The 16,272-nt window shown below is 34.0% G+C and overlaps 1 protein-coding gene and 1 long non-coding RNA gene across 6 annotated transcripts in view; one reads left to right on the forward strand and one right to left on the reverse strand.

The window, feature by feature from the left end:
* LOC138937442 (uncharacterized) overlaps positions 1-8,267 on the forward strand; it is a 33,456-nt gene extending 25,189 nt beyond the window's left edge. Inside the window, exon 3 of the long non-coding RNA XR_011447518.1 lies at positions 8,009-8,267. This is a non-coding gene — a long non-coding RNA (uncharacterized lncRNA). The remainder of the gene's footprint in view (positions 1-8,008) is intronic.
* The window catches only part of LOC138937439 (glutamate receptor ionotropic, kainate 2), a 129,875-nt gene continuing 115,531 nt past the window's right edge, over positions 1,929-16,272 (reverse strand). For 2 of the 5 annotated variants that reach the window (XM_070303740.1, XM_070303736.1), the window contains 7 exons: positions 14,391-14,588; positions 12,849-13,074; positions 12,246-12,410; positions 8,886-8,986; positions 7,974-8,163; positions 4,169-4,481; positions 1,929-3,593 (listed from right to left, as the gene is read on the reverse strand). In XM_070303740.1, the coding sequence (XP_070159841.1) occupies positions 3,587-3,593; positions 4,169-4,481; positions 7,974-8,163; positions 8,886-8,986; positions 12,246-12,410; positions 12,849-13,074; positions 14,391-14,588 (1,200 nt within the window). In that variant the 3' untranslated portion in view covers positions 1,929-3,586. Of the gene's footprint in view, positions 3,594-4,168; positions 4,482-7,971; positions 8,164-8,885; positions 8,987-12,245; positions 12,411-12,848; positions 13,075-14,390; positions 14,589-16,272 lie in introns of those variants that run through there. The other 3 variants (XM_070303737.1, XM_070303739.1, XM_070303738.1) reach the window with 3 other exon arrangements.

Here is a 16,272-nt window from a genome sequence, read left to right on the forward strand (position 1 = left end):
ATTTGCTGTTCTCGTTGCTAATAAACATTCTGTTTAATTAATTTTTCATTATTAATGCGCCAATAAATTTTCATTGTTAGTTTTTAATTTGAGTTTTACATCATTTGTCTCTTCTTCGACAAAGAGGAAACATAAAGCTTTATTTCGTCGTAAAATACCGTAACATATCGTAATATAATATTCAATTATTTTTAAAAATATCGGAAGAACTCGCACAAAAAAGTATACAGAAATATTTTTTTTGCAAATGCAAATAATGCGTCGCAATGTTACAGAGAGAGATACACCAAAAAACTTTTTTGCGCAAACTTACACACGTGGAATCGTCGCGTTTGCTAATAAATTAATTTTCGCTTTTTAACTGTACGTGTTTTATATAATGTTATTATCTAGCCGTATAAATGTGTTGAAAATGTATCGCGAATTGCTTGTCAGATGTGGCAGTATAGATTGCTCGTTTTCTTTTTTTTGCGCACGTCATAACGAAACTTTTTTCGTTAAGGAGGAATGGGACGAATTAGCTGCATCAAAAATTAATAAATCTAATACATTTCGAGATTCATTTGATATTGCGCAAAAGTATTTTTTCAGACTTGTAAAAAATAAAATTTTTTTTTCAGACTTGTAAAATATAAAATTAATAATTAATTTGTAAGTTAAAATAAAGATTAGCCCTGTAGAGTTAGAATTTTTATCTTCATGAATGTTTGTCAGTTACTATAAAATTTTTGGTGCAGTCGCTATAAAAAAGTTAGTTCGATATAAAATAATATTTACGATTTTAAGATTAAATTATATTCAACAGAGCAAATCTTTACTTTAACTCACAAATAATTAATTTTATTTTAAAAGGCTAAAAATGTGCTTTGCATAAATGTCAAATTCATTAATCTCGAAATATATTAGACTTATTAACTTTTGACATATCTGATCCGTCTAGTTTCTTCTTAAATGTTCGCATACATACACTTATACATTCACTCCCATTCTTCACGTCCAACGGCTAGTGTAACATATTAATAAATTCGCCGCACACGACGTACTCTTCTCAACAAACAGCAATATAATAATATATTCACAATATATGAAACTTTGCGTATATAGCTAAAAACAGTTAATCGGCTTATCTATTTTTTCTATCTTCTCGTGAAAAACTCTCGCTGTACACACGTCAATGATAATAATTTATTCGATTGTGTCAAAATATGACTAGGTCTTTCGCGCGCTCCGATTTTTTTCATCTACCACAAGCGCGCGTAATATGTTCGTATTTATGTACACACACGTCGACGTATACATACATATATATATATATATATATATATATTTATACATATACATTACGTTATAAGTGCATTTATAAATCGCACACATATATTATATATATATATTTATACAAAAGATTTATAAATCAATTTTCAACAGTTAGTGTATCATCATGCTTATGTATAAGACAATGAGATCATTTTTTTTCATCATTTTAATTATCTTACGACTCAATTTCTGATTATTTTTTTAAATGTAAATTATATAATTGTGCCAATGTATATGTGTGTATTCCTTTTAAAAATAACTAATTTTTTACTAAATCGCTTATTTATACATACGTTGATCACGCGGACGTAGTATGGTATTAACATGGCAAAAGAGATTTCTTGTAATATATACGAAACGCACGTCGTTATCAGGATATATTTATTGTAATTTTTTTGTGACTCGAACTCTGAGTTGTTTGTTCTTCTAATTAAATGATACAAATGGATTTCTGATAACAAATTGCTAAAAACGCAATGAATTTTTTAAAATTAGATTTTGAACTTACTTTTTGTTTATTATATTTTATGGAATAATGTAAAGTAATTTAGAAAAATTTAGAAGTTTAGAAATAATATGAATTCTTCATAATAAGAAGCATCATTTGTATTAATTTGTCGCAATTTAATTTTTGTATTCATCGATTTTTGTTCAAAATTATTGGGTGTTTGTTTGCTTTGACATTCGTTTACGCTAAATTTGGCAGTGATTACTAATTTGAATTTGGTCCGAGTCATATGATACAACCCTCAATGTTTTATTATTGCATTATATTTTTCATCGCGTGTGAAAGTTTTATTTAGCTGTTTAATAATCGATTATTTATGCATCTATTGATTCCTTTCGCTTCGCATTTTTTATCGAGATCGAGGACTCGTGAAAGAGAAAGTATTTACGCGCAAGTATTATGGTTGCAAAAATACAGTCCGAAATTATTGTCATTGGAATTTGCATTCCAATAGACGTTGACATCGCGTTAGTGTGGGACCGTGTCAGCGATCTCGCGATCGACTTGACGCTTGCGTTTACAGAAATCGCAAAATCCGGCATGATAATCGTAAAGTAATTGCATATTACTGTCAATCAGTTAAGAGGCAGTCGCGGATATTTTCTTAGCTATTTCGTATATAACGGATGATTCTTTGGCGGTTTCCGCGGAAAAATGTCTAGCCTATAAATTGCAATATAACTTTGAAATACAATTCTGTACGCGAAAACCAGCCTTCAACAAACTTTATCGGCTTTTTACATCCGTTTCGATATGTGTAATTTGAAATTCGGCTCTTGAAATCTGCTCACGTTCCGCCGATACACATGTCGTGGCATCGCGGTCGGTTCCGGTCAGTCTGGTTGGACACACTTCGGATAAACGTTCGGCTCTTTTCATTCGATATTCTGCCGTTGCGTCGGGAAATTTCGAAACACGAGCAATTCCTGGTCAACTGGCATTGCGCGTGGCATTTCATTTTCCATGCAGTTCCTATTATTCCTATATTTATCACGATTGATACTCATGCACTGGCACTTTTCGATTTGATCCCGGCTCGATTTGTTGGTCAGATGTATGCTTTCATTAGCTATATATATATACCACGGGTCTTTCGTTTGAATAGCGTTCCGTCGTTTTCATCTGCTTTGATCCCAATAGTTTCGGGAACCACTCGTTCATTGAGATGTTGGCCTCTATTAACGAACGCAGAATAGCTACATAGCTTCCATTATCCTGATTAGATGATACATTTTTATAACGTTGCCGGCGCGATTTCGCTGATTCTTCGAATATTGAGATAATCATATCATACACATTTGTTTACTGTCGGGGCACAATAATCGGTACTACACGGTATCGCGTTCGAGAACGTATTTCTAATTTAAAACGAAAATAAATAAACAAAATACTTTAGTTCTCTCGTCCGATTGATTGATCGTTCAGCCTCAGTTTCTCGTCATCACGCTTTCAATCAATGATGATCCGACATCGTCGTCGGCGCGGGATGGCCCTCGTTGCGGTTTACCGACCCGCCCCGGCGACTATATGTGCTATAAGCACGTCTCCTTCTGATCGATTACGTTGATGACCACCGAAGCCTGCGTGGACAGCTCCTTTTGAGCTGGTACACCTGTCGGCACCTCCTCGAGTATTGGTCAAAGAGTCGTGGTCCTCGAGACCGTTGCCGAGGGCGGCGGCGGTGGCGGGGGCGGCGGAGAAATCACTACGTCCGGTTCACCCGCTAGGTCGCAGTCGAATCTCCAGAGAATATTCTCAGGATGGTCACCTCCTAATGCATAGTAGTTAATAATTCATTTTCATTGAAATCACATTGATATAAGTATACTATATCATCTGCTTTCAATATCTTTATACGATCAATTCTTTAAACTTGGATGTATAAGCGTACTTTTTAATTAAAATTTAATTGAATATACACAGGCACGAAATATTTTTTTAAATACGTCGTAGGTTTAAACAAAAAAATAAACAGTTACTATATTTTTACACATAACTAATATATGTATGCATAATATGTAAAACTTAATACGTAAAACTTTTGGAGCAGTAATTTAAATAAATATGACAACACACAATAGGAAAGATAAATTTTTAGAAAGAATAAATGAAAACAATAGAAGATTAAAAAATGATTCTCTGACATTTTAATAAATATATATAGAGAGAAAAATGTTATTTCCGCTTAAGTTAAATTTATAATGTTTTTTTCTTTTTGACTAACTTTATCTACTGCAATGTTTCAAATTAATCCATGCAAATTTAAGCGTAACGATCACCATACCGCTCGACGTAGCGAATATAATAGGATAGGATAATCGGTATTCGGGAGATAGGCAATTATACCTTGACCCAAGATGATGCCCGAAGAGCCCCGTCTCTGTCTCGGCGGAGGTGCTTGGTGTTTGTGCGCATGGTGACTGTGTGGTAGGTGTGAATGTGAGTGGCAGTGTGTGTGACGCGTGTGCGTGGGAATGGCTTTGCACAATGGCGGTTGCTGTTGTTGCGATTGTTGCTGAAGTTGCTGCTGCTGCTGTTGTTGCTGTTGTTGACGACGAAGATGAGGATGAGGCCTGTGCTAGGTGTTTCCGCCATGGGGCACCTGATCGAAGCTCAATGATTTCTTCATCTCCGTCATCGACAACGCACCACCCTCCTGCTGAGAAACAAGTAAGCGCGAGTGTTAGCTGTATCGGACCGATCGGCAAAGGATCGACTTTTACAACGACGCAAGTAGACACGGACATTATTAAAAGTTGCGCGATATTGTTAAAAGTTTATTAAAAAGGTAGAGAAACATGAGAGGAGAAAGTTATCGCTAAGCCGCGCGCGATAGTGTTGATAACTACGTCTTTAGAGTTGTCTGTTTGAAACAAAGAGCACGTGCTCCGCGAAATTATTTTTTACTAGGGATTCCGGAATACGGTGGTACCGATATAGCTTTCGGATCACGTTTTTAGAATGGAACGAAGTGCGTGCGATATATTGCCTGTTAAAAGACAGTTATATGAAGGCGGAGCAGTTCATAAAAGCGAATAGTAATCTCCATCTGTGCGAATATAGTCTAGACATCTATTTTATGTTGGTAATTACGAAATAAAAAATAATAACAGATTAATACGTACTGACGTGACTAATTACATAATAATTTTTAACATTAAGGATCTTTAAATACGAGAATCTTAATTTAAGAACTATACTACTAAGAACTTTTGAGAATATCTTAATTTAAAAATTATGCTATAACTTTCTACACAATTTGCAGGAAATTGAGAAACGTGAATAATCTAATTAAGATGTGAAAAACAGATTTTCAGAAACTTGAATAATCAGAGTATAAAGAGCGGAACACAAAGTATTAATAATTATGTCTGTGTTTATTCTCTTATATAGTTAAATCATAGAAATGCTTAGTAAATTTAAAATTATATAAATATAAATAATTTTAATATCAATATGTATATTATTTTTCATATTTGCAAAATTCTATAGATATACATTATAAAATTATTATCATTTTTGTCTAAAAAGATTAAAAAATTTTTATTTTTAATCTTATTTATGTGTGAATAAACGCGGAAGTTAGGATTCAAAAGATACAACTATAATAATGTGACAGATAATGAATAAAGAGTGTTCAAAGCCAACGGAGAGACAGAATAATGCGGTTGATGCGGTTTATTGGAATTCAGAATGCACTATTTTCACTCAAATATAATTACATTTTCTCGATAATGCGAATGTCGCTATTTACTGTATGTATCAGCAGGTGTGCACAAATATGAGTTAATTACTGTCAGATAGTTGACTTTGATGTTTGTACTACGACACAATACATTCAATTTTGTGTACTACGATACAATACATTCGATTCGCAGTTTCTCGATTGTATACGCGAAAATATGCACCGCGCGTCAAATAAAATATTTATTACAAAAATTATTATTTTTTTATGTATGTTTTGATGGAAGGATAGAAGAAGTGAATGTGTTTGAAGAGTTTGAATGGCCCATGGAATTGACATTTTTAGTTGATCAATCGTTGTGGCAATATTTTGCAAGTAACGGCTTAAAAGACACGTCATTTATCTCCGAGAGAAATTAGTCGTTAGAATTTGAAGTAACAGTTATATTATAGTTTTGAAGGAATTCGTTGATTGAGTTGCTAATCCTACTTTGGCATGATGGTAATTAAACTTTAAAGTGGAGAAGTCCGTATGACAAGAGGTAGAGAGATAAGATGTCAAAGCGGGAAGAAGAGAAGGGAGAGAGCAATATATTATCGCTCTTGTCGTGCGAAAATTTGAAGCACGTCAACACTTCACGAAATTTCCACTGCTAATAAAAAGATATCACCCATCTTAATATTTGCAATTTAAATGGCGTCATACACGAGATGAAAAGATTAAGTATTTAGTCGTAGAAAATTATGCGAAAAATATGAAGTTTTAGAACTTTTTGTGATAATTTGCTAAAATAAAATATTATTAATAAAAGTAAATAAATGAGAAAAGAGAAAAAATATTTTTTAATTTTATTAATTTTAAGAATGACACAAAATTGTAAAATAATTTTTTTTTATAATTTGTGTCAGCGAGTTATATAAAATAAATGATACATTATTGCGAAGCAAAATTACGATAAGCTTTATTCTCTCTCCACAGTTTTTCGTTTATTGATTTCATACTCTGAAAATAGAGGAAAAGGATGACATTTACGAGTTCGAAAGAAGACAATTCGAAAAAATTGTATCGCGAGATCTTTTTACAAAATTTTAAGACATTTGCACTTTTAAATACTAGGACATTTTACTTTATGTGTTTTTAAGAAACTATTCCATTTTTGAGGATATAATGTTTGTATGTACAAAGTATACTCTTGCAAGTTTTCGTATGGGATATCTCTGATAGATTTGCATAGACGGGGATAACTTTCTATCAGAATGTAATATATTCTTCTCAAGTTTTCAAGACATCACCGACTTACATCGTTAAAGGAAAGAAATAAACGTAAAGGATATGTCAGACATCAAATTTTCATTCATGTGTCACATATATTTACATCGTGAAACTAAACCATTCCCGACAGAAATTCTACTAAATTACGTTCGAAGCAACGCGCAATAGAGCGCGCGTTACTATTGTCAGAAGTTTACGCATGCAATTAGATAGTGTGTATACTGCAGTTGTAAGCGTGTGCAGTATATGTAATCCCTGCATTGACACCACAGCCAATTCGCTAAAGATTGCGTGAGTTACGAACGTGCGATAACAAAAAAAATACATTATAACAATTTTATATATATCGACATTTTTTTGTAATGCTCGCGCGTAAAGGAATCTCGAAAGTATAAAATCAACCCAACGTCTATATATATATATATATATATATATATATGTATATATGTATACTCAAAAACGTAATTACCATAACGCTTTACAAAAAACGTAGAACGATACGAAATCCGTAGAATGTTTTGGCATTTATAATTGTACTCCCTTGTCGAAATGTGTATTATATGCTTGTATTCCTAGATTATCCATGATTTTCTCTGATTTCGAGCTGTTTAGAATATAAAAACGAAGAATGTTTGGGCTCTCTGGAAGCTATACTCTTAGCACGGTAACTCTAATTACCGCGCGATATTGGATTTTCGACTGACTGCACGCATGCATAGAGTTCTTTACGCATTTAAAGAGCGAAGATGCTTTATTCGTTAACACAAAAGACGACAAAAATCTCGAGCTCGGAATTGTCTTTGCTCAGTGAAATTGAATTACCGTGGAACGAGTATCGCTCTCCGCGATCAGCAATCGGCTCTCCTCGGAAAGCTTTTATAATTCGCTGCCGCATTTGTATCTCTCCTGATTGTTATACCACTTTTCTTCGCGAATATATACGTCAATGACTATTTGTTCATTTAATCCGTTGCAAATTGCTGAATATACTCTGTAATTGCGTGTACAAGCTATTGTTACTTTTTTTTTTAAATTGGATGAAGGATAGAAAGAAGCAGAATACGCAATTTACAATACGAATAGTGAAAGATAATTGACTAATGTGCGATCAAAACGCGTGAAATTTAGCGTTGTCCTCAGAGACGCCGATTGAGATTAATCGCGCGAGCCCATCATGCGGGACAAGACTTACACCATTTAATCGCGGGAACTCGATGCTCGGTATGTAGGTGGTCTCCTCGTGTTCCGGGGTGGAAGAGAGACGCGCTCTTCTTCTGTAGGACGATCCGGCGACCGCGGAATTGCGCGATTTCGCGGCAGGCCTCTGGCGGGAGCCGCAGCGGACGGCAAATCGCAATTCCGAGGCCATTTCGGCGCAGAGAGACTGTCGAGAGTGATTAAACGTGGTCGAGATGGGCAGGAGGTGCACGCGGATGTGTTTACCGTCCAAGATGATCGCCGACGATGCAGGCAGACGCCGATACGACAGATACAACATACACCAAGAGACACGATACACACGAGACGATCATACGAGACCGAACGCATGCAAGAGGCTGATTTCTCCATCGAGCGAGGCCGTTCATTGCTCGTTATTTACGATGTTGTTCCTTTGATCACGAGCCGCGCGGATACGATTTATCACATTAACATCTAATCGCATTTCACTGTGATATACGTAAACTCGATATATTTGTTAGAGTGCAAATATCATCAGAATATGAAAAGACAGATACTTGACCTGAAAACGCGAGAATGGAGAGACATCAAATTGACTATTTTTTTTTTTTTTTTGTGATAGTAATACAATCATAATTTTTTTTTTTTTTTTTTTTTTTGAAAATCAAAATTGAATTTTCTGTTATTTTATACACTTGTTTACACCGTTCAGTCTAAGATATATGAGTAATATTATAACAAAAACGCGCCAATAACATAATAAATAATAACTCGGAAGCAGAAGTAGTTGTGTATCAAGAGAAATACTAGAATTTTAATTCGAGACTCAAACAACCTCGCCCCATCAAGAGAAAGTACAACTCATGCAACACGTTCACGCGAAGCATAAAATTCTGTACCGTCCTGTTGGCATTTTGCTTAACTTACCCTATCCGATTGGGTATTCTTCTTTGAGTTCCAGCAGAACTCGAGGATCGCCACTAAGATCGCGAGCGCCAGGCCGCAGAGCAACACAACAAAGACACCGCCTGGAATGACACAAAACCGGAAGCTCATTATTTTAATGCCGGCGGGCTCATTCCTTCGCCCTTCTATAATTTCACCGAGCAGAACGCCGTTGGCAGTCAAGAAATACGGGTGTGTTTATCCTCCATCTCGAGTTTGTCCTATCTCCTCTTTTTTTCACTCCTGTCCATCTTCGCTAGTTTGTCGGAGAGCGAAGAGAAGAAGAAGAAAAAGGAAAAAAAAGGGTATAAAAAAATTCTTGGCCGCGGGAAATCGTGCGCGCAATATCAAAGCGAAGCGTGCGCTCTCAGATCGATCGCCTTTTCGTCGTTTCATGGGTAAACTACGCGACGGATTATTCAGTAGAGCGTGGAAACATATATACTGATAAATGGCCGCGTATTTGTATTTATCGCGATGCGAGAGAAAACATGGAAAAACATGAAGTTTAAGTTTACGCTCGACGAAAGAGGATTGGAGGTATGCGGAAATTCAAGAACGCATTCGTAATTAACGATTGTTTCGCAAAGTTATTCGTGGGATTGGAACTATTTGCTTGTATCTTAGTGAATTTATGCAATGCGCATTGCTGTGTTTTTCCATTCTCTTATTTTTTTTAAGCAGCATTAAACTCGATATTTCAAAATCACTGTAATCGAGATAATGGCTGTAATAAAATTTACAAAGAATTAAAAAATGTGATTAGATATAAAATTTGAACAAATAATGTCTACAATGAGTTTGAAGTAAACACTTCAACTTTGAGACCAATATTCTTCTTCATATGATCAAAGATAAATTTTCACTTCGCTGATCGAAAGGACAGTACGCCAAGTTCGTTTCAAGGCAGTCGACAAGTGTGCCTTAGAAGAACTTTTCAATTTTTCTTATATACACATTTCCCGATAAGAAATTAAATTGTGCATTGATCGATTTTTGCAGTTTATTGTTTATAATACTATAATTTATTGTCAAAAAATCTTTCTATATATGGTATATTTAGATTTCTAAGATGTTACATTACTTCCGATTAATTAATATGTAAGATGGAATTTGTAAATTTATAGGCAACAATTTATTCTTCCTTAATTTATTTCCCTCTATTATAATTTATTTTTCTTTAATTTATACAAAATAAAAATTAAACGTAAGATTAAAATAAGATAAAATTTTGTGAAATACATTCACTTATGTCGGCAAATACTCTTTATATCCCCGCGGGAAACTTTCGACTATATATTTCAAGCCAAAAGAAAGAATGGGGTAGAAAATATATAGGACGGAGGAATTTTTGAGCAGACTAAAAAGTGTCCACTTATCGTTGACGGCAAGACAACTGAGCCGGGATTCCCGGGGGATACAGGGTAGATTTGCATAACTACACCATCATGATTTATGACGACAGTCCGGACTTACTGTCGCCGGAAAGAGGAAAGTTTCTCGTACGGGCGCCGCGATATCGTGGCTTCGCGCCTGTTTCGCGAAACGATATCAAGAGAGGCGCGGACCGGAGAAAGGTCGCGCGACATTGTGCGCCTACAGGCCAATTCAAGTTTCGCGGTAGGAAGTTCTGCTCGTCGAGAAATATACGCTTAAGTTTCCTTCCAGTAGGACGACGGTAAGTTTCTCACGACGCTTGGCAATTATCCGTAACTCATCGTTCTCGAAGAGATTCTCGTTAATCCGGAAATTCGTTAAGTTGGCGATGCTCAAAGATAAATGGAGCAAATGGAATACAAGTAAGTAGATATTAATTGAATTCGAGCAAGACTTCGATATTTATTTTTATACCACTGTAATGTGTTTATTGATTTTACTTTATGGATTAATGAGTGCGAGATAAATGTATCGTATATACATATGTATTTTATATGATTTAGAACCGGTTAATTTTCTGTACTTTACTTAGTGTGTTCTGTATGTATGTTTGTTTTTTCTCTTCAATTCTTCTTATTTTTAAACTAACGTAAAAAGGATTGACAGTTTAAACGGCCTTGTGTTCCTTGTTCACTTTTTTCAGTTATAACTTTAGGAAAACAAAATATAAATTAAAGTTGAAGTAACTAACGTTGATAAAACTTACTTGGTGGTAGTTTTATATTTCACATATGTATCTAGTTTCTTGTTTTATTTATTTCTTTATTTGTATTAAAAAAATTGTCTTTTATAACAAACATAATATTAAATATCTGCAAAATTTTTAATACAAATAATTTCAATTTAAGATAATCGGCTTAATAATTACAAGACAGTTTGTGCTCTAAAAAGAGATTCTCTCTGATGTCATTAAAGCTTTAGAAAGGAGAAGAAGCCAATTTATATTTTACATTTTTGTCTCAATAACTTTTTAAGATTATGGAAATGAAAGAGCTTTCTTCTTCAGACGGTAGACTGCTTACTTTTATAAAATAGCGCGAAATAAAGGTCAGCCAGCGACGATCGTTCATTTTCTATGGCAAATAATCGAGACACTGGGATTAGCAACTGTAATTTCGCGAGATTTTCGCACCGCGACGCGACGCCGGCACGATTCATTCTTCTTTCTGTCTCGTCGAGTACATTTACACCATCGGCAAAGTGGGTACTTATCCAAGTTACAGACTACGATGAAGAGAAAGAGAAAGAGCGAAAGAGGGAGATAGAGAGAGGAAAAGGAAGCAAAGTAAGTAGAGAGTTTCCGCGAATGAGAAAAAAAAAGAGGAAAACTCGAGCTAAAGGGGGAAGAGAAAAAAGGAACTTGTTGTGACTTCCATAAAAATCCGGAAGCGGTTTCCGAAGAGTTCTAAGAAAAATTTGTCCGCGAACTTTGCACAAGATTCTGCCGTGCTTGAAAGCCTCCTTTTTCTTTCGTTTCGGACTTTGTCTCCATCGCGTTCGACCGGGGAGGATATCATTGTTCTTTACTATATAGTAACAAATTAATCGTTTCGACATTTATTAAGAGAAACCTTATATTCGTATGAGATATTTCTGTAAAAATATTATTGAGATATTTGTTTTGACATCTGTATAATAAGTACAACTTTTTAATCGAAAGATTTGATTGGCGGACAAGACAAAGGCATTAAATGAAAAAACATAGTTCGATTATAGATAATTAATTTTTTTCTTAATACTTTATATCAAAAATTTAACTGTATTATACTTTATGTAAATTATATTTTATTACAAATTATGCAATAATTTATTAGCTTATAATCTTTCCTAATGTATATACATGTATATTTGTCCGTAGTAAAAACTGTTCAAATTCAGTCCACATAGGATTCGTTAATAACTCACCGATATTTTCGACTCCGAGAGCGTTAGCCTTGCTCTCTTTATTCTTCTCGTCTCTGTTACACACATCGCCGGTGTTCTTCCACCATTTATCGTAGAGGATCTGTATTACACCTTTTTCCTGCAGCTCCAGAATAGCTAGAGATATTTTATCTCTCCAGGGCGAGCCTGCATATAAAAAGCCTTCGTTAGGCTGGTCAAGGGTTTCGCAATTTCTGCTTCAGCGACATAATTCCGAGTGTAACTTTACTATTAGATTGCAAATTAAATATATAATCGAATATATGCGATCAAAAATATACATGACGTAATATAATATATACAGAATTTTTTCTGCTTCGCGGAAAATAGAATTATTTCGATATAGTATAGTTAGTTAACTGTACTACTTAGCATACTTTATACAATGGCAAAATATACTTTTCTTGAACTTGAATGTATTCTGTGTCGGTTAATGAAACAGGTTTTTCTTTTCTAGAGATTTAATTAGCCACCAGTTGTTTTAGAGAAATTTCTTAACTTTTAATATTAAATACATTGGTAACTATCTCTTAAATTAAATGTTTGTACAAGAGAAGATATATTGATATCCTTATTCATATTTACCTTTTGGAGTAGCAATTCCGTATCCTTTGCTATCCAATAGACCTCCTATTTGCGTCAGATTGCAATCGCGTTGAACTGCATAATCGAGCATAGTCGATTCCATCAAAAATGCGTAGTCGCCTTCCAAGACCCTTTTTATGCCTTCTTCATAGCTTTGAACGAACACACTTGGAGTCTTCGATTCCATAAACCTCCACATTTTCTGATAGATTCCAATTTTCGAGTCCTGTTAAATTATACAATTCCAATTGTTTAATTCTATAACGCTTTATATCCAATTTTCTGATCTGCATTATAAGATTTGATTAAAAAATTTTAATTAAAAATTCCTTTTTAAAATGCATTAAAAAAAAATGAGAAAATTGATATTATATTAAAGAAGATTGTTGACTTTTTTTAACTCATCGAGTCTATAAAACGAGTACTTTTATTGAACAAAAATGGTCGTTCTTTGATGTTATCTACTGTAAAGTTAATTCAGAAATTTTTTGCTAGCTAATTTCAGCGCTTGCTAATTTCCTTGTGTTTCCGTAAGAAGAATAGCTCAAAAGAGGAGCAGGACTTGTGTTAAAAGTGGCGTTTTTGTTCAACGAATATAACATATAGTTTTCTGATAAAACATACAGGAAAAATATTAATATAATGATAACATATATTATCAAAAATATATCACAAATTATAATGTAAATCAGCCGATTCTTAGATATATATTTCTTTTTATGTCAGTGCAAATATATCAGATATATAACTTGTTACATTTTATATTTTTATTATATCTTTTTCGAATTTTCGCAATACAACGAACTACATTGTTCATTAACGTAATGTTTCTATTATTAAAATTTATTTTATTCATATACAGGATATTCAAAAGAAACTATTCAATATTTACACGGTAGATAAGATATATCATATTGATGTGAGTAAAAAACCATTAGTAAATATAGGTCAAAAAAGCTCAACAGATATAAACATTTTTATACGTTAACATCATTATTGATTTACTGGCTTCTATGTGTCGCATGCGATGTTTATCTCAGTGTTTGTTTATAAACCGCTTTTTTAATATCCTCATTCAATTTCCATACATACTTCATAACAGATTTCACCGGCAATCAGTCAGTTGTCATCAATCGACGATTACGGATCTGTAAGAAGAAGATGCCAAGCGTGCATGGAAATGGACGGAGGACATGTGGAATACCTTCTGTCAATATCGAAATAGAGATTTAGACAGATTATTTTCTTCTCACATCGCATGTTTAACTAGATCTTTTTACTCAGTATGATGTGTCCTATTTACGATATAGATATTGAATAGTTTTTTTTTAACATCCTGTATATAAGTTATATATATCGCTTAATTATTATTTTATAAAATGAAAATTTGAACGCAAAAATTGTCATGTGTCTGATGAAAAATGCGATGAAAAGTATTTTCAAGGGAAAAAATTCCAAATAAAATAACTATGCATGATTGATTAAGAAACATTTCGGGACATATACAATTTTAACTTTTTTTCTTCATGATTTTGTACTTACTCTGAAAAATGTTTTCGTACTTCCACCCTCTAAAGTACCATAAGGTATCTCGGTTTGTTCCGCAAGATCGGCGGCGTTCTCGATCGGCGTTATCATTCTTTCAACTGTCAGAAAGGCCGCCAGATTCGCAGTGTAAGAGGAGATGATAATCAGCGTGAAGAACCACCAAATACCGCCTACTATTCTCGTACTAGTTGCCTGATAACGAGGATTAATTTTCCATCTTCATCTCTCGAATAAACTTAATGAAATAATATCGCATTTCTCACTCAGCAATTATACGAATATTTTAATTCGACAATTGAATCATCTGGGAATCGATTAACAAGTCAAATCTTTCTTCGCGAATATTATCAATTCAATCATATCTGTTACTTATTCATATAAATCTTATTAACAATAATATTAATTTATTAATTATTTATTTGAGGCTATTTTGTAAATTGCAACCTCGACACATTCATTTGGAATATATATATATAACTAATTAACATTAGTAATTTGTTATAATTTTGATAACGCAACGAATCAATTTTGTATCAATTGCATGCGTTTTTGAACAATCTAACAGCATCAGTTAGTATTTGTCAAACATAATGGAGATCGTTTAATCCGTGTATCAATCAAATCAACAGTCGAAATCGAATAGTTGTAAACACTTGAGAGAAACATCCGTCGTAAAATTCTAGTGAAAAGGATCTTTTACGTGTTTTGCAATACAACTTCACTACGAATACCTTTCACCTGTCGCGAGGTACCGTAAGGAGATTCAAAGATCGATCGAAAACGCATCAGGATGAGTGACGAGATCGATTTAAGGAGCTAGATCCCGGCGGGAAATACCGCGCAGCAGTGCGAAGGAATGCAATACGGGAATCTCGTTTAAAATTCGCCGCCGGGATATTTCAACGCATTAACGGCGAGACCGAGGATCGCGGAAGCGATTGTCGAATATGGAACGTTCGTGAATGGCTCTCTCATTCCCATGTTAGGCGACAGTCCTCCCGTTCGGCAGATGTGCAAATGATTTTAATTTTCTATCACGCGATAATATCCCGCTAAAGAGTAATAATGAAAGTATTTGATTTTCGTTCGCCGAATGTATAATATCCGTGTTTTACGCTCGAGTGAAAGAGAAATTTTCGGAAACTTTCGGAAACAACCCGTTCGCTTATTATTATCCCGATATCGATGGAAGAAATTTTGCGCAAGTAATATATAAAGAAAGTTAAAACCAAGGGGGCACGCTATTATATTTGCAATATTACATTCCTTCCTATAACAACTCAACAGCGATTCTTGGTAACCGGATGTGTCTGGTTTGACGTGAAATATTATTTACTGACACTCGAGACAATATCGCGACGACAACCCTGCATGTACACACGTGCCACCAGAATCAATTAATATCATATGGTGTGCAGATATCATACATTTATGTTTTCATATGATATGTTTTTCTCTAGCTACTTCTGATTTTTTTCCTAAAACATTTCTATCGAACGAATAAAAAATGCAATGTTTTATATCTATACTCATCCAGTATATCGAGCAAGATGATATTTATTTTTAGATTTATTTACTGACGATCATATGTGTACTCATACAATGAGGAATTTATTTAGCAAGAAATCGATGCAGTAGAGTTTTCACTTATATAATTCCTTTAGATATTTCTTTTATAAATATTAACAATATTATTTTATAATTTATATTTTTTATTTAAAACTTCGTAAGATATTCGTGCATAACTATTAGCGTGAAAAGGAAAAGCATAAGTATCGTGTTCCAGAAAAATGATGCATACATATCTCGTGATTTATAAGTTCAGATAAATTGACTTTATGTTTTGATGATTTGATCTAGTTTTTGTTCACAACGT

The sequence above is a fragment of the Polyergus mexicanus genome, unplaced genomic scaffold, assembly GCF_030449975.1.
Source record: "Polyergus mexicanus isolate NDT 795.1 unplaced genomic scaffold, iyPolMexi1.0 SCAF_11, whole genome shotgun sequence".
Lineage (NCBI taxonomy): Eukaryota > Metazoa > Arthropoda > Insecta > Hymenoptera > Formicidae > Polyergus > Polyergus mexicanus.